A 17,064-nucleotide genomic window follows, 5' to 3' on the forward strand; every position below is an offset into this window, starting at 1 on the left:
TTCTAAGGAAATCGGGTTGAGCAATATGGACCGTCCGATTTAGACTGGTGCGATCGCATCGCATGGGAAGCATTATTTATTAAGGAGCTTAACCGATAAAATCAATTTTTGTTCCGATGTTGGAACCGAAAACAACTAAACCGGAAGTGGAAACGATTGAACCGGCACTACGTCTTCCTCTCTTCCAAGCAACGGACCAACCTCCCCTATTAAAAAGGAAAGACATCGGTTTCTCTGAATCCAAGTCGGAGAGATTGTAGCCATGGCAGGAGTATCGCTCAAGTGTGGCGATTGTGGTGCGCTGCTCAAGTCCGTGGAGGAGGCTCAGGAGCACGCTGAGCTCACCTCTCACTCCAATTTCGCCGAGTCCACTGAGGCGGTGCTCAATCTCGTTTGCACTGCTTGCAAAAAGCCTTGTCGCTCTAAAACTGTACGGATCCTCGATTTCCCTCGCTCCGTATCTTTCTCTTTCTTGATAAATTTGAGTCCACTTTTGTTGTTGTCGGTGGTGGTTACAAGTCACTCACAGATCTCTCACCTTGGGTTTTCTTTTTCGGGTTTCGAGTTTTTAATTGATGTATTTCCGATCTTTCATCATTCTTTTAACGGTTTTGGACTCTGCGATCTCGATTTGATGCGACTTTTACAACCTTTACTGTGGTTTGGAGTTGATGGTTTTTGACTTGAGTTTTGAATGAAATCGAGTCTTTTTAAGTGCTTCCCGCTGACTTGGTTTGAAGTTGATTGTGATTTCTTTTATCGTTCTTATACAATGTGAAGGAAAGCGATTTGCATACAAAAAGAACAGGGCATGCTGAGTTTGAGGACAAGACAATGGAGACGGTAAAACCCATCAGCTTGGAAGCTCCCAAGGCTGCTATGGAGATCGACAAACCCGATGGTTCTAGTGGTAGTGGAGAGGCTGCTGAAGGTACAGTGCCATGTTGTCGCATATGTATTGCATCAGTGTCTTTGACGTTATTTCTTATGGTCTCTATCTCTTTCCTGCAGAGATGGTTGTCCCAGACGTTGACAATAAAATTCTCGAGGAACTTGAAGCAATGGGATTCCCAAAAGCTCGTGCTACCCGAGCACTACACTACTCTGGTAAAAATCGAGCATGTCATGTTCTTCTCTTTTTATGGCCACTGATCACAATAGAGATTAGCTTTTTGATCGAGTGTTATGCTTTTTGAATGGCTCTTTTTACCTTCTCCGTGTGCAGCTGTGCTGAGCTCTTGAACATTCATTTATTATTGAACTTTGTTTTAAGATATGAACTGTTATCTATCTCACTGAAGCTTGTTAATTTTAAACGTGAAATTTTGAAGTTCTGTCTTTTATTCCATGTTGTGGTTTGTCATATGAACTCAGATATGCTTCTTCTTTTCTCCTTTTCTCTATCTCAATCCTTGTTCTGAATGTCAGATTGTACAATGAAGTATGGTAGTCCATCTGAATCTTGAAATTCTTCTATACATTGTGATAATCTGCTTCTGTAACATAATTTGTATGTCCTTCCTTCAGGTAATGCCAGTCTCGAGGCTGCTGTTAATTGGGTGGTGGAGCATGAGAATGATCCTGACGTAGATGAACTGCCGAAGGTGAGTTTCTTGTCAATAGTTTATTTTCAGCAGAATGCCTGTTCTGAACTGTTTTAAGTGGTGATCACACTCCAAATCTCGGTGTTTAGTTCTTGTCTCAACCTGAAAAGTGTTTGTTTTTGCTGGATGTGACAATTTTTAGGTCAATTTTTTTCTGATTATATAATGTTGCTTAGGCATGTATGTGGTCTTAAGATTACTTCATTGATCACTTACAGTAATGTCTATATTGTTGATTGTTTGTCTAGGTCCCTGCCAACTCTAACGCTGGGCCTCCTAAACCTGCTCTTACGCCAGAAGAAGTGAAGATAAAAGCACAAGAACTAAGGTGCTATGAGTATTCTCTTTTTCTGTCCATGTTCATATTCTTTTGTAGCGTGCACCAATGACATTACAGTTTTATCATGCATAACCTTGACTCTTCTTTCTTCTTTCTTCACCTAGTATCTTGACAAATATCAACACTTCGATTTATATCGGCCAACTGTAAACTACTACGATAATCCTGGAAGGTGATTATTTTTAGGGTCGGATAATACTTCCCTCATTTTTCTGTTGTTCCACATCTTAGGGAACGTGCACGGAAGAAGAAAGAAGAGGAAGAAAAACGGATGGAACGTGAAAGAGAGAAGGTTCGATGTTGATCTTTTTTCTTAAAATGTGTTATCTACTGTTACTTAGTCTTAAAATGATACAGCCAGAATTATTATTTTCTGTTAAGATTTTGCTCTTAACTCTTGAATCTATTATTGCCTGCAAATTGGCATTTACTGACTGAAGCTTTAGATACTGCTGATTGTGCCATGGCTGAAACTATAAGCACTTTTTTGTTATCTTTTAACATGTTAGTAATTGGTTCAGGAGCGGATTAGGATTGGCAAGGAACTTCTCGAGGCAAAGCGGATGGAAGAGGATAACGAAAGAAAACGGTTTGTTTCTTCTGTTTATAATGTCAGGCTTGTCAGCTCTATTCTTATTTGTGTATTCGTTTATTCAAGTGAATACGTATCGGCTGTGTATTTCAGTATAATCGCTTTGCGTAAAGCCGAGAAAGAAGAAGAAAGACGGGCTAGGGAAAAGATCCGTCAAAAAGTTGAAGAAGACAAGGTATCTTCTTTAATGCAGCAGATTTTACATACCTTTTACATTATTATTTCTCAGTAAGAGAACCTTGAAGACTCATATTTACATTTGAACAGGCTGAAAGAAGACGGAAACTCGGATTGCCTCCGGAAGATCCTTCAGCTGCAAAGCCTTCAGTGCCAGTTGTGGAGGAGAAGAAGGTAAACCAAAAAAAATTCAAAAGCAAGTTATATTTATCATCTCCTGTTATAGTGTTATGTGCTTTTCTTACAAAGACATTTGTTTTTATTTATTTTTTGTTTTTGCAGAGTTCATTGCCTATTAGACCCGCCACAAAGACTGAACAGATGAGAGAATGCTTGAGGTCCCTTAAGCAAACCCACAAGGTAAAGACATATCAATCCACACATTCCGAGCTACAACTCCCGCGGAAACCTGTGTCCTGCGAAAGTGTGTCATCTAAAACTTGGACTAAAACAGTAACTACTTGTTGATTCAGGAGGACGATACTAAAGTGAAGAGAGCGTTTCAGACTCTGCTGACTTACATGGGAAATGTCGCTAAGAATCCAGATGAAGAGAAGTTCCGGAAAATTAGACTCACCAACCAAACATTTCAGGTAGACAACCTGCAAATGTTTTTCTAATTGGATTCGTAAAACAAATTTGATTTTGAAGGATGTATACAAGTATAGTCTATAGTTTCTTACAAATCATATGGTTCTTGGGATGGAAATATGTAAACAGGAGAGGGTTGGTTCACTGAGAGGAGGCATAGAGTTCATGGAGCTATGCGGGTTTGAGAAAATGGAAGGAGGAGAGTTTTTGTTCTTACCAAGAGACAAGATCGATTCAGCCGTTATCAACTCAGCTGGAGCAGAGCTCAATTCTGCCATCAACAACCCTTTCTTTGGAGTTCTTTAAATCGCTTCATTCTCTCTTCTTCTTTCTCTTCGGTATTGTATCAAAACTATAACAAAGAGAATTTGTCACTATGAACATTAACTGGCAAGTGACATTCGTTTTATTGTCCTAATAAATGAGAATCTGGTGACCATCCAAAAATTTTGCTCTTGTTCTTCAATTATTACACTCCTGTTTGAAACGGTTAACGATTATAAAGTGTTACGGTTTAATTCGGTTTAGATAAGTGCCAATATAAGTACATATCATCGACATCGACCTTGGCATCGTGAGTGCCTTTGGGGTACGATGAAATCTCTTTATGTTCTTTTTAAACGCAAGTCTTCTCCCGCCAAATTATCTTTTCCGGCCGATCATCGAGCATCGCCGGACGAGTCTCACATCATATCTCTGATTCACGCCTGCAAAGACACCGTATGTCTCCGCCGTGTTCACGCCTATATCCTCCGTCGCGGCGTCCTCAGTAGCCGCGTCGCTGCTCAGCTGGTTTCTAGCTCTTCTCTTCTCAAGTCCCCGGATTATAGCCTCTCGATATTTAGATATTTAAAAGAGAAGAATCTGTTTGTTTTCAATGCTTTGATCCGTGGTCTGGCGGAGAGTGCTCGTTTCAAGTGTTCTGTTCGTCATTTCATTCTCATGTTGAGGCTTGGTGTGAGACCTGATCGGCTAACTTTTCCGTTTGTGCTCAAGTCTAATTCTAAATTAGGATTTAGATGGTTGGGTAGGGCTCTTCATGCCGCGGCTTTGAAGGATTCCGTCGACTGCGATTCCTTTGTCAGGGTATCTTTGGTTGATATGTATGCCAAGACCGGAGGATTAAAGTATGCGTTCCAAGTGTTCGATGAAAGTCCCGATTGGATCAAGATGGAGAGGATTTTGTTGTGGAATGTTTTGATTAATGGGTACTGTCGAGCCAAGGATATGCAAATGGCTACAACGCTTTTTGGATCCATGCCAGAGAGAAATTCAGGATCTTGGAGTACTTTGATCAAGGGTTATGTGGATAACGGCGATTTGAACAGAGCAAGGCAGCTTTTTGAAGTAATGCCAGAGAAAAGTGTGGTTTCTTGGACGACATTAATTAATGGGTTTTCTCAAAATGGCGACTATGAATCTGCGATTTCAACTTATTTTGAGATGCTGGAGGAGGGCATGAAGCCTAATGAGTACACGGTTGCTGCTGTGCTCTCTGCATGTTCAAAATCTGGTGCTCTTGGATCAGGAATAAGAATTCATGGTTATATTTTGGACAATGGGATTAATTTGGATAGAGCTATAGGGACAGCTCTCATAGACATGTATGCAAAATGTGGGGAAGTTGACTGTGCGGCTACTGTGTTTAGTAATATGAGGCATAAGGATATTCTTTCTTGGACTGCTATGATACAAGGTTGGGCACTTCATGGAAGATTCCAAGAGTCTATCCTTTGTTTCAGACAAATGTTGTTTTCAGGTAAAAGAGTTGTCAAGGCTTCTTTTTTTTCTTTTCTCTGTCCCTTAATTCATTGAATTTAAATTGCTCAAATATGTGGCATACATACAGGAGAGAAGCCAGACGAGGTTGTGTTTCTTGCGGTTCTAACTGCATGTTTGAACGCAGGCGAAGTAGACTTGGGAATTAATTTTTTCGATAGCATGAGGCTTGACTATGCGATTGAGCCCACGCTGAAACATTACGTGTTAGTCGTTGATATGTTAGGTAGAGCAGGGAAGTTGAACCAAGCACATGAGCTTATAGAAAATATGCCGATAAATCCTGATCTTACAACATGGGCTGCACTCTATCGTGCTTGCAAGGCGCACAAGAGTAATAGAAAGGGTGAAATGGTGTCGCAAAATCTTTTGGAGCTTGATCCAGAGCTTCGTGGTAGTTATATTTTCTTAGGCAAGACATATGAAGCTAAAGGGAAGTATCAAGATGTAGAGAAAAAAAGATTACCATTGCAGAAGATAGTCAAAGAAAGATGCAAGGGATGGAGTTATATCGAGTTGGACGGTCAACTGAACAAATTTGCAGCAGGTGATAACTCTCATAAGCAAGCACAAGAGATACGTTTGAAGCTTGAGGAGATCATATCGCTTGCTATTGAGAGAGGATACATTACAGGAGCTGATTGGTCGATTCATGACATTGAAGAAGAAGAGAAGGAAAATGTAACGGGAATCCATAGTGAGAAATTGGCTCTGGCACTTGGGATTCTTAGAACTGCTCCTGGAACCGCAATAAGGATCATTAAGAACCTTAGAATCTGCGGAGATTGTCATTCTTTGATGAAATATGTTAGTAAGATCAGCCAAAGAGATCTTCTGCTGAGAGATGCAAGACAGTTTCATCATTTCAAAGAGGGAAGTTGTTCATGTGGTGATTATTGGTGATTTAATTGATCAACAGTATGTTGTTTTCAGGTTCTCAACCACCAAAGAAAAATGTGATGTTCTGTAACATTCATGTCAAACCATTTACTGTTCTGAAACTCCATAGCCTGAAAGTAATGACCAGTAGTGACCATGAATGACCAGTACAAATATAATAGAATAAGTTTGCTAAGCTGATCTTTTTGTAAGATAAATTATGATTATAGAGATGTTAATATATGTAGTTGTCATGTGTATTATTGAAGACAACGCAACACATGGCAGTTGTATGTGAAGCTGAGCCATCACATGAGAACAAATACCACGCGCCAAGGTTATTGGGTCCATCACTTTTGATTTTTAATGTTGTGTAGTTGTGTTCGTAGATCAATTTATATGGTAATACCATAATTCATAGTTAGATATTTTGTTGACAACAGAATAGAATACCTTAATATTACTAGAATCCACATTTTTTCTTTAGTATAGTGGCCATATATACCAGTTTTTAAAGAAATCTTTTCCTAGATCATTAAATATCTAATATACTAGTGCAAATACATATTACCGATCAAACAAATGGGGAAAAATTGAAGAAAAGAAAAGACAGGGATATATATGTAAAGAATCAATAATATTGAGGTTATAATTAATGACCTCTTCGTTTACCGTAAGGTCCTTCTCTCTCTCGGAGAAGAGAAGAAACATTTACAAACTTCGATTTCCATAATCACCGACTCGCAGAACCATTTTTCTCTCTTTCTCTTTCGGATTGGATCTTCTCGACACTTCGGAAATTGAACCTCGCGACTTTCAATTGATTAATCGATCCATCAAACCCTAGAGATGGTGAGGAAAAAGGTACCGGAATGGCTGAATAGCACCATGTGGTCTACTCCTCCTCCGCCGTCTACCGACGACGATGGTCTCCTCCGTCATTCCCCCGTCACTAAAATTTCTTCGATGAAGGAGGAGGCAGAATCGATTTCCGTTGCTTCCAGGCTTAATTCTGCTCCTCCGCCGTCCACCGCTTCTTCGGTTCCATCACCGTCGCCTAGACCGCGGAACGGTAGCAGTATTTCTGGCGGTAGTGGCGGATATGGAAACTCCGTTGGTCCTTCCTCCGAAGACTTTTCCCGCCAGGCTCATCTCACAGCTGAGGTCAATGCAACCTTCCTTTTTTTAACTATCAATGCAACTTTCCTTCCCCTATTGCAAAATTTATCTCAGATTCTTCTATTCTGATTAGATTTTTGCTTCTTCTTGTTCGGTTTTGTTAGTTATCGAAGAAGGTGATCAATATGAAGGAATTGAGGAGTCTAGCTTTACAAAGTTTGCCGGACTCTCCTGGGATCCGTTCTACAGTCTGGAAGGTGTGTATACTATTTCTTGGTAATGCAACATTTCATAGAAGTGAGACTGTCATTTGCATGAAAAACCTTACTATGCCACTGAAATATGATTCTCTTTGCAGCTTTTGCTGGGCTACTTGCCACCTGAACGTTCACTTTGGTCAACTGAACTGAAACAAAAGAGATCCCAATATAAGCACTACAAGGATGAGCTTCTGACGAGTCCTGTAAGTGATCCTTGTCATTTCTCTCACCCAGAAAGTTCCTTTACACAACTATCTTTTCTTGAAATGTGTGTGTACCTCTAAATGATTCTGTGTTAGTTAGTCAGAAATCACATGGAGATTGGTGAGGTCAAAGGGATTTGACAATTATGAGTTGAAGAGTGAAAGCCGATGCATGCTTTCTCGATCCAGAATAACTGACGAGGACCATCCTTTAAGCCTAGGGAAGGCGAGCATCTGGAATACATATTTCCAGGTACTACATCTTGCATCCTTGGCTATGGTATTCAATTTCTTCACCAGTTTAAACATCAAATGTTTTTATCAATACAGGATACGGAGACCATAGACCAAATAGACAGAGATGTCAAGCGTACACATCCAGACATACCCTTTTTCTCCGCTGAATCATCGTTTGCGCATTCTAATCAGGTAACCTTTTTGTGTTCTCTTTAGCAAATTTCTCACTTATTGTTGATTAATTAAAGCTCAGTGTCGTTTCCATTTGCATGTCTAGGAATCGATGAAGAATATATTGCTTGTCTTTGCCAAGTTAAATCAAGGCATCAGATATGTCCAAGGGATGAACGAAATTTTGGCACCTATCTTTTATGTATTCCGTAACGACCCTGATGAAGATAGTTCAGTAAGTAGACTCTTTCTTTGCTACCTTTTTAAACTACTTTCACCATGATAGGATATACAATATCAAGATAACTGTTCGAGTCTGGACCCTCAATATTTTCAAGATCTCTGTTCTTCTTTAGTAAAAAAAATATCTAGAACTATTTCTACTATATGCTGTTTCATATAATTACATATAAATGAGTAAACTGGTATTTAATTAATATGAATCTGAAATTTTTTTGCCTTTTTTTCTTCGAGAAAACTGTTCATGTGTGATCTATCTTATTCAACCTTGTGTTTACTCTTATCTCATGAGCTTCAGTCAATTTCATGTTAGCTCTCTTCAAATTGTACAGTCCCATGCTGAAGCTGATGCATTCTTCTGCTTTGTTGAGCTGCTGAGTGGATTTCGTGACTTCTACTGTCAACAACTTGATAATAGTGTGGTTGGAATCCGGTCCGCAATAACAAGGCTCTCTCAACTTGTTAAGAAGCATGATGAGGAACTTTGGCGTCATCTAGAGATCACCACGAAAGTAAGACATTGTTCTCTCTCTCTCTCTCTCTTTTGTAGTTTTAGCTGACCATTGTCAACAAGCTTAATATGGTAATCTTGTTCTCTCATCTACTATATAATAGAAATGCATTATACGCTCTGAGATTGTTGACATAAGATTATATGGATCTACAGGTAAACCCACAGTTCTATGCATTTAGGTGGATCACTCTCCTCCTGACACAAGAGTTTAGTTTCTTCGACTGTCTTCACATATGGGATGCACTCTTAAGCGACCCGGAAGGTCCTTTGGTAAGAACTACAATATCTTCTGGAATTGACCTGAAGTCAACAAGTTTATAGATGCACAAGACTCATTAATTCTCTGTTTCATCATCGTTTCACAAATGTTTTCTTCAGTGATAGAACTCAAATATATCTTATATTGTTGCAGGAAAGCTTACTTGGGATATGTTGTGCGATGCTGGTGCTGGTAAGGAGGAGACTAATCGCTGGAGACTTCACATCGAATATGAAATTACTACAACACTATCCAACTACAAACATAAGCCATCTCTTGTATGTAGCTAATAAACTTCGTTCCAAAATGTTAGTTTAAGTCTTTTTCTTTCTTAACCAACTTTTTAGTTTATACCCATTACAATATACAAAGCTTTGTTTGTTTGTTTTTAGTTTACACGGCCCATTCGGTTAAACGGCAACATGTTTTTTTGTTTAATACGGTGTCCATTTTAAGTTATAAACGTGAAAAGGAATACAAATTAGACTCCTCGCACTTTGTCTTCAACACCTAATCGATTATATTGGATAACGTGGTTCTCAGTAGATCCAAAAACGTTTCCAGTTACAGATCTTTTAAAACTCGTCTCCGGTTACAGATCTCTAAAACTCATTTCCCATGCTTAACTGTGGGAATCTCTGTGTATTCTCAAATGGAGTTAAATGTTTCTTTGTGTAATATTCTCGTGTTACACTCGATATCCCAGTGAGAAAATCACGGATTTCGTTTCTCTTTGCCAAGTTCTCCGGATCAAAAAACTCGACAAGAAATTTGATATCAAGGTCAATCATGAACAATCAAGTCAGGTTCTTTACCACGATTTTATCAAAAATGATCTTCTTTTGAGACTCATATACTCTAGCCCAGCCCTCGAGCATCAATCTCAAGAGTGAATTCCAATTCCGACGACGGTGAGACTATCGGCGTACTTAAAAGCGGCGAAGAAAGGAATCGCGGTCGCCATTGCGCAAAAACGGACCTCATTTCGTCTCTCTCTGCTGCTCTTCTCTACGAGCAAAATCTGAAGCTCAGAGATTTTGACACACTATAATTTTTTTCAATTATAGTAAGCTCAGAGATTTTGATTAAACTTAAAAATACTCGTCGTTTTAGTTTGCCTAAAAACGGCATAACATGCAATATTGATGTCGTTTACTATATAAAATACACGTTGTTTATTTTAACAGAAGAAGAAAAAAAATTCTCAGTCAAAAAGTCAGAGAGCGCATAAACAGCCATATCTCATTCCCACTCGCAGCAGGTGCGCGTTGCGCGCGTTAGGCCTAATTCGTGGGTCATTTTGCTCCATTTGGGCCAAAATTTAAAAGTGAGCGAGTAGACTGCGTTTTACTTTATATTGGATTGTCGTTTTGGTGCTTATTTTGAACAATTTTAAGCATTTAGGAGCATGTCTCCTATATTTCACAGCCCGTCAAATTAAATCTAGTGATACATAAACAGTATTAACATCATTTGATATTATATGCGTTTTGCTTGCTATCAGTTGCCGTTTCGTTTTACAGAGAAATTGGTCATCGACCGAGATGCTTCTCTGGTTTGCTGGTGAAGAGAACGCCGGCTATTCTGAATTGCTCCGGCTCGCTTCATCACTGAATTGCTTCGGCTCGCTTCGTCACTTTCTTCCTCCATCCCTACAAATAAGGATAGATAATCTCGAAAGCTTTCAATTATTGCGATTTGGTGTCGTGAAAGATCGTTTGAATTCGGATGATACAACTCGAGATGTTGATGGTATTTTGACATCAGATTATGGGAATGTGTATTTCGTTTTGACTTATCAAGTCTTCTGAAAACTGTTTTTTATTCAAGTCCATCTGATTGCATTTTCTACAGATTATAACAACTGTCAAGTTAATTTTGTTCCTTAATATGCGGAGTTTCACCATAGCTAAGCTCATTATTTTTCTGAGACTGAGCTTAAAGATGCAATTGGGAGTACAGGCTTCCGTTTGGAAGATCATTTTGGTACAATAGCTGTAACATTGAGTTATGTGGGAGCGTTTTATTTTACACAAGAGAAGGTTTTTTGGTCATTTATTTTTGTGTATCAGTTATATATATATATATATATATCACATCTAAATTCATATTAATCTCATTTTCGTGTGTCCTTTTGTGTAGAAAGTTTCAGATAACTCTTTTAGCAAGAGAGATATGACAAAGAGAAAGTAACAGAGCAGAAAACAAATTTTATGCCGTCAAAAGAGCGGAGGAAACTCAGCAAAAAGAACCCTTAAAAAAAAACAATTTAAGTGTGGGAAATCGCTGTCTATTTCTCAAATCGAGTAAATGACTAAATGTTACTCTGTGTAATATTCTCGTGAAAGAGAAAACTAGTAGAAGCGAAATCGTTCAAGAAGAAAAGCAGAAATTGATTTCAGTATCGCAGGTTTTGTTGATATTCATCTTCATCGCAGATTGAGAAGTCAATCCGAATTTTGAATTTTCTGAAAAAGATCGATCTCGAGAGATAGAGAGAAGTGGGTCTCCAAGACAGATACGAATTACTAGTCTTCCAAGTCCCCAAAAAAAATACTAATCTTTGTTTACTCGACAGATAAAACAAACTACGCACTAATTCAAGAAAGAAAAAAAAAAAAAAAAAATCATGGAGAAGCGTGTTCAAAGGCTTGTGGAGGTTGTGGCTCATCATCATCAACGGCCATAGCCGAGGGCGTAGTTGCTTGCTGGCTTTGGCCTGTAGCTGCTGCACCACCACCAGCAGGAGATGCTGTTGAAGTTGGTGCATCAGTCAGAGACAGAACCTCAGGCTCATGCGGACGCAAGTCTCTGAGAAGGACGAACCCTGATGGAGCTAGCTTCACCGGTACATATCTGCTTTCCTCCATCAATTTTATGTATTTCTCCTGCGAAGGGACTACGCGCGCTGGATTCACTAGAATCTCATACGTTGCTTCTGCCTCCGCTTTCTTCTCCACCGTTGTATCTGCTGTGCTATCCACCTAAAACAGAGAGAATCTTTACTTAATGATCCAAACATACGATCAAGACACATGATATTGTCTATGTTCAAAAGAGCAGCATTGACAAATGGTAAAGCAGAGATTTGATATTCACTGAATTGACATTTTCTACGACGATGTTAAGAATATGATTGCACTTTACCTGCATAGAGTCTGCTTCCTTCTCATCTGACATTGCTTTTCCTTTTCCGGCTCCACTTTCAATACCAGGCTTTTCGACGTTACCTTTCTGCTCTGCCTCTTTCTTAGCTCTAGCTTTGGCTTTGGCCGAGATTGAGAGCACAGCAGTTGGTAATTTGACGGCGGTGTTGGCAGTAGCTACCGTGGTTGGTTTTGGATACTCAAACAAAGATGGCTTTGCGTGCGACATGAATTCAAACTTTGGGACTTTGAGATCGTAGTTCAAACCGATGAACGCGGTTGGTGAGAATGCCAGGCTGATGAAGTAAATCAACGGGTACCAATACCAAAACTGGCTGAAGACAGCAAGGCCAATGACCGCAGTGACTTTGTCATGTTTTGTCTTTGAGAGCAGTCTTATCGTCACATTCCTTCCACCAGCATCAAGAATACCTGTAGCCAAAATTGCTCCCATCTTGCTCATTGTATCTTCATGCTTGTCGAGTATTATCTTCTCAAGTTGGCGCCTGCAAAAACACACAAAGATTTCAGTCTAGAAAAGAAAAACTTTTCTCTGCCTCCCAATGATTAGGCTTCACTAACCTAAATGCTCCAACGCGAGAATCGCTTGCTTCACTTATTTGGACCATAACCATGGCCATGGCAATCAGAGCACCTTGACGAACAAAGTCAACCACATCTGATGTCAATGGCTCCAACAGCGATATCGCCTCACTCAGGCCAGTGCCAGCACAGGAGATGCCGACTGCAAGAGCCGCGCCATAGCGAACATGCGGATTGTACGACTCAGAAAGAAGGGATACAATACGGGGAGTCTACAGTTAAAATTATTCAGTGCAACCCGTTAATGAGTGTAAGCAAGCACAAGCGCGCTAGAGGCACTAAAGAAATGGAATATTGTGTCAAAAAGTTATTGAGACACAAAAAAAAAAGAATATGGACTGACCTGCTCTGGATCAGAGTATAAGACAAATCCAAGTGCAAGAACAGCAGTCCTCCTGACATCATCACTAACGTCAGACACAGCAAAGTGCAGAAGTTGGCGGATGGCTTTGTTGTTTGCGGTTCCACTGTAAGCCAATCCGAGTGCATACATTCCACCATAACGGATAATAGGATCTTGATCTCTAGTCATCTGCTCAATCAATGTATCTGCTCCCTCTTCTCTGCCATAAACTGTGAGAGCTATTCCTAGAGCCAGTCCCCTAAAAACATAATACCGGATATTGGTTATTGAAACACTAAAAGAAATTACCATCCACCCACTCATTTAACCAAGAGTATCCTCCAGACTCTAATTTACCTTATTATCTTCTCATGCTGTGTCTCATGAGCATAAGCGAGCATCTCACTTGCCTTCTCAGTTGCAGTTCCAACCAATAATAGACCCATGCTGATGCCGGCAGCTTCCCCAGCAACAGCACTGTCAGTGTAAAGCACGCTTTTGATATCATCATATATGTCTTCATCAGCTGTCCCAAGAGCTGCCAAACCAAGACCTAAACAAGCTCCATGTTGAATAACCTGCACCCATATTTTTTCAAATAAAAACCAACTACTCTAAACAGAAGACTATTTTCTCTGGTGATATAACAGAAGACTATCCAGAAGAAAGACAGAAACAAGTCACCTCAACACTAGTGCTGCGTAGGCTATCACGGAGAAATTGCTTGATTCCTTCGCCATGGTTGGCATGGATAAGACCGAGGGCATATAAAGCACCACCTTCAGAATAAGGACTCCCACCACCACCCGCTCCTCCCTGAGGCAAGTATGGAGCCATCAATGACCGACCCTGCTTTAAGTGACCCCTATGAATAACACCTAATCCCGCTGTAGCACTAAACTTAGCCCAATTGGTGGCCCTGCTTAGCCAATCCTGTATGAATGGAAAATTAAACAAGATTATATATTATGCCACAGAGTGATCTTTGAAACAAGTAAAACAAGCGACAGTGATAGTAAAAGTTTACCAAATTCTCCCTGAGAAATGTGTCAACTGTCGTCCCAGCATGCATTATAGCATTAGCATATATTGTAGCACTGTGACATACACTGTTCCGCATCTCAACGGACTGTTTGATTGTCTTCAGGATCAGCAGGTCCGATCTATAGACAAACAATGAAACATGTTACTATCTGGAAGAAACGACATAAGAAACAAACAAATATATATATATATATAACAAATTTAAGAGAAAATTAACTGCCTCACTTGTTATGGCTGTAAAGAAACTGGAGGGTCAGCTGTATTGATGTCTCTCCAGATAAAATTCCCTTAACCTTTGTTAACCTCTCAGCGTACACAGCATCAACAGGATCTGTTTCATGCTCAATTGTCTGAGATGGAGTCTCATCCGTCATCTGAACATCCCCTGCAGTGTTCTCATTTTGAGCAGTAAAGGTTTCTACGCCTTGAACTGCTTCTACAGGTCGGGTCTTGGGTGCTGGAAGGCGGTCTCTTACATGCATGAGAAATGCCTGGTGCTCGTTTTCTACAAGATCAAAAGCAATTTGCAATGCCAACAAAGCATCATCCTTGCTCTCCGAACGAAGAAGATTCTCTAATATGCTTGCAACACCTTGTGGTTGATCCAAGAACATAAGGCACTGACAGATGCTCAAATAATCAGGAGAGTCCAGCTTCTGGTAGACATTAACAAGCAACCGAAGGACCTGCAAGAATCAGATGAAATAAGGATGTTATCATGCCCAAATCAAGAGTGCATAAAATCAACTAAAAAGAATTTCGAACAGATGCAATGAGTTAAAGCCACATGACCTTAATATTTGCAAGTAAAGACAAATCAAGATGTTTTCTAATCAACTCATAGTATCAGAAGCATACTACATCTATGCAAATTCAGTTCTGTGGCCACCAGACTCACCTCATGTCTATACTCTCTGTGGTTAACAAAAGAGTGGGAAACATTGATGCAGTAAGATAAGGTTCCCTGCACATTTTCGCTCTTTGTGATAGCTTCCTCCAACTTATCCAATCTCCGGCATTCTATAGCAATGCCCATGGCTTGTTGATACTTGCCGTCAGTGATACATCTGCAAAACAGAAAATCGTGTCACGAAAGTTAAGATCAGGAAAAAAAAAAATCAAGACAAACAAATTTAGGCGTCCATACTTGTCTAGCATTCGTTCAACAACAGCCTCCAATCTTGGGTCAATGTCCACCACCTCATTTGACTCGACTGCCTTGGATCTGAGAATTGCATATTCATCTATTGCTTTGGCTGAAAACAAAACAGAAGCGTTTAATGAGTAAACATTCAACATCGAACAGTCAGATAACTATCGTATCATGTCTCTGCATAATTTCTTAAAAGAAAGATGGATGTGCAAGTCGTATTGGATAGACAATATGTGGTGCAAGCTTTTTGCTTATTCTTGCATTTAATCAGGTCGGTATATTCTTGACTTTATAAGATTATAGTCAGTAGATATTTGAGCTACTGTCTTTTGTCTCAGATCTGTGAAGAAAAAAGAGTTCACAACAACAAGCTTCAAAATCCTTACATAGAAGAGTGTGGACAAAATCAGAATCCTCTGATACATCAAATAAGGATCCAGCTCCAAGGGCATAGGATAATGAATCGTTAAGCTCGCCCAAGTAATAAAAAACCTGAGATGAAACAAGATTTAACAATCATCATGAGGAAAAAAAAAATCGTATAATACAATCTCATAACTTGATTATAAGAACGCTATCTGCCAGCATTCAAGGGAAACAATCATAACGTACTCCTGTAACATGCACTCAGTATTATACACAACCAGTCATTATGTAAATTAAACAATCTAAACTATACCTTGGAGACCAACAACGCAGCAAGCTGTCTTTGATGCTGATCGAACTCTTCATCTTCGTATAAGCTCTCTCTACAGAAAAGAAAAATGTCTCATGAGTCAAGCTATACACTATAAAGATCTGGAGCTAAAAGCACAGCCTCTACAACTTCAAAGGAACAAAATGTCCACATCATTTCCATAAGGGGGCATCCTTAACTTAGATGGTAACAATGGTCATTGCGAATCTACCAAATTTACTGGAGCAATTTGCTAACATTATCACTTGTAACCTAATCTAGTCAAGAAGAAGCAAGAGTTATCAAATTTCACGACCTTTCCTGGAAATTGCCAGCAAGCAAACAGATTAAGTTAAAAAAAAAAAAAAAACTCAAGAAGAAAAGAGCTTAGAGAGAATACATACATGATTGGGACACTAGTGGAGATCTCTGGCCAAAATTGGTCAACCAATCTGTTGAGATATGAGAGGGCGTGAAGTTTCAAGGAAGGATGGGGTTCATTGAGCATTGCTAGTAACCCACCGGCCGAACTAACCATCGCGGCGGCCATTATTGAAGAGCCCTGATCGGAACCCTAGCGGTCAGAAAGAAGAGTTGATCAGACGGAGGAAGAAGAACCAAACTTCGGAGAAAGCTCGTCTCGAGCAATTCGAGGATTTGAGAAAAGAGTTCACAGAAGACGAAAATCGAAATTCCGGACTTATCAAATATTAAGATACTTACCCAGCAAGTCAAGTAATTACGCAATGCCCCTAATACTTACTAAACTTTTTTATTCCCACCCTAACATGATATGGAATTAAGGATCCAACAAGATCCGAAGTTGAGGACCCGGGATAGGAGGAAACTAACGGGTAATTGTAAAACCATCACTAAACCAACAAATCAAATCGGTACGTTCCTCTCAACTTCTGGTTTGTAAACAACCGGTATACTAAAAGGTCAAAATGTGTCCACATGAGCTATACATATATTCAGGTCTCTTTTTACTTTTAAAAATTCGGAAGAAGAGAAAACTCTTTGTTCTTTCGGAAATAAGTCAAATAGAAACCATATTAGTTTCTGGTTTGCATCATTGATTGATGACACCTAAAAGGCTAGTAGCTCACAAATAAATGAAATCACATTTCAGGG

General features: G+C 39.6%; 4 protein-coding genes across 4 annotated transcripts; 3 read left to right on the plus strand and 1 right to left on the minus strand.

The window, feature by feature from the left end:
- The first annotated feature begins 127 nt into the window (after nt 1-127).
- LOC18994384 (eukaryotic translation initiation factor 5B) lies at nt 128-3,751 on the plus strand. The gene is made up of 12 exons (XM_006418026.2): nt 128-430; nt 781-931; nt 1,012-1,107; nt 1,528-1,604; nt 1,853-1,932; nt 2,176-2,236; nt 2,466-2,533; nt 2,630-2,711; nt 2,804-2,887; nt 2,996-3,073; nt 3,187-3,306; nt 3,434-3,751. The coding sequence occupies exons 1-12, from the start codon at nt 263-265 to the stop codon at nt 3,608-3,610; spliced, it is 1,242 nt and encodes a 413-aa protein (XP_006418089.1). The 5' UTR covers nt 128-262; the 3' UTR covers nt 3,611-3,751.
- A 147-nt stretch (nt 3,752-3,898) lies between these two features.
- On the plus strand, nt 3,899-6,092 carry LOC18994385 (pentatricopeptide repeat-containing protein At1g04840). Its single transcript, XM_006418027.2, has 2 exons — nt 3,899-5,063; nt 5,154-6,092. The coding sequence occupies exons 1-2, from the start codon at nt 3,899-3,901 to the stop codon at nt 5,984-5,986; spliced, it is 1,998 nt and encodes a 665-aa protein (XP_006418090.1). The 3' UTR covers nt 5,987-6,092.
- Nucleotides 6,093-6,666: 574 nt separating this feature from the next.
- On the plus strand, nt 6,667-9,426 carry LOC18994386 (TBC domain-containing protein C1952.17c). The gene is made up of 9 exons (XM_006418028.2): nt 6,667-7,126; nt 7,246-7,338; nt 7,440-7,544; nt 7,645-7,797; nt 7,875-7,973; nt 8,059-8,187; nt 8,525-8,704; nt 8,860-8,976; nt 9,119-9,426. The coding sequence occupies exons 1-9, from the start codon at nt 6,812-6,814 to the stop codon at nt 9,281-9,283; spliced, it is 1,356 nt and encodes a 451-aa protein (XP_006418091.1). The 5' UTR covers nt 6,667-6,811; the 3' UTR covers nt 9,284-9,426.
- A 2,043-nt stretch (nt 9,427-11,469) lies between these two features.
- On the minus strand, nt 11,470-16,578 carry LOC18994387 (26S proteasome non-ATPase regulatory subunit 1 homolog B). Its single transcript, XM_006418029.2, has 13 exons — nt 16,335-16,578; nt 15,934-16,003; nt 15,641-15,746; nt 15,249-15,357; nt 15,000-15,168; nt 14,327-14,787; nt 14,085-14,220; nt 13,742-13,990; nt 13,415-13,635; nt 13,058-13,316; nt 12,694-12,926; nt 12,113-12,617; nt 11,470-11,949 (listed from the first exon to the last, which is right to left on the minus strand). Exons 1-13 carry the CDS (start codon nt 16,478-16,480, stop codon nt 11,593-11,595), a joined length of 3,021 nt encoding a protein of 1,006 aa, XP_006418092.1. The 5' UTR covers nt 16,481-16,578; the 3' UTR covers nt 11,470-11,592.
- Nucleotides 16,579-17,064: the final 486 nt, after the last annotated feature.

This window comes from Eutrema salsugineum, unplaced genomic scaffold, assembly GCF_000478725.1.
Source record: "Eutrema salsugineum unplaced genomic scaffold, Eutsalg1_0 scaffold_5, whole genome shotgun sequence".
Classification (NCBI taxonomy): domain Eukaryota; kingdom Viridiplantae; phylum Streptophyta; class Magnoliopsida; order Brassicales; family Brassicaceae; genus Eutrema; species Eutrema salsugineum.

Bases quoted from the DNA above. Each gene is read 5' to 3' on its own strand.
- LOC18994386 (XM_006418028.2), top strand. From the start codon at position 6,812: ATGGTGAGGAAAAAGGTACCGGAATGGCTGAATAGCACCATGTGGTCT. The intron at 7,127-7,245 runs GTCAATGCAACC...CGGTTTTGTTAG, and splicing joins AGGCTCATCTCACAGCTGAG to TTATCGAAGAAGGTGATCAA. The intron at 7,339-7,439 runs GTGTGTATACTA...TTCTCTTTGCAG, and splicing joins TCCGTTCTACAGTCTGGAAG to CTTTTGCTGGGCTACTTGCC.
- LOC18994384 (XM_006418026.2), top strand. From the start codon at position 263: ATGGCAGGAGTATCGCTCAAGTGTGGCGATTGTGGTGCGCTGCTCAAG. The intron at 431-780 runs GTACGGATCCTC...TACAATGTGAAG, and splicing joins AGCCTTGTCGCTCTAAAACT to GAAAGCGATTTGCATACAAA. The intron at 2,712-2,803 runs GTATCTTCTTTA...ACATTTGAACAG, and splicing joins AAAAAGTTGAAGAAGACAAG to GCTGAAAGAAGACGGAAACT.
- LOC18994385 (XM_006418027.2), top strand. From the start codon at position 3,899: ATGAAATCTCTTTATGTTCTTTTTAAACGCAAGTCTTCTCCCGCCAAA. The intron at 5,064-5,153 runs GTAAAAGAGTTG...GCATACATACAG, and splicing joins CAGACAAATGTTGTTTTCAG to GAGAGAAGCCAGACGAGGTT.
- LOC18994387 (XM_006418029.2), bottom strand. From the start codon at position 16,480: ATGGCCGCCGCGATGGTTAGTTCGGCCGGTGGGTTACTAGCAATGCTC. The intron at 15,747-15,933 runs GTATAGTTTAGA...GTTTCATCTCAG, and splicing joins CTGCGTTGTTGGTCTCCAAG to GTTTTTTATTACTTGGGCGA. The intron at 14,221-14,326 runs GTGAGGCAGTTA...GTTTGTCTATAG, and splicing joins TTTCTTTACAGCCATAACAA to ATCGGACCTGCTGATCCTGA.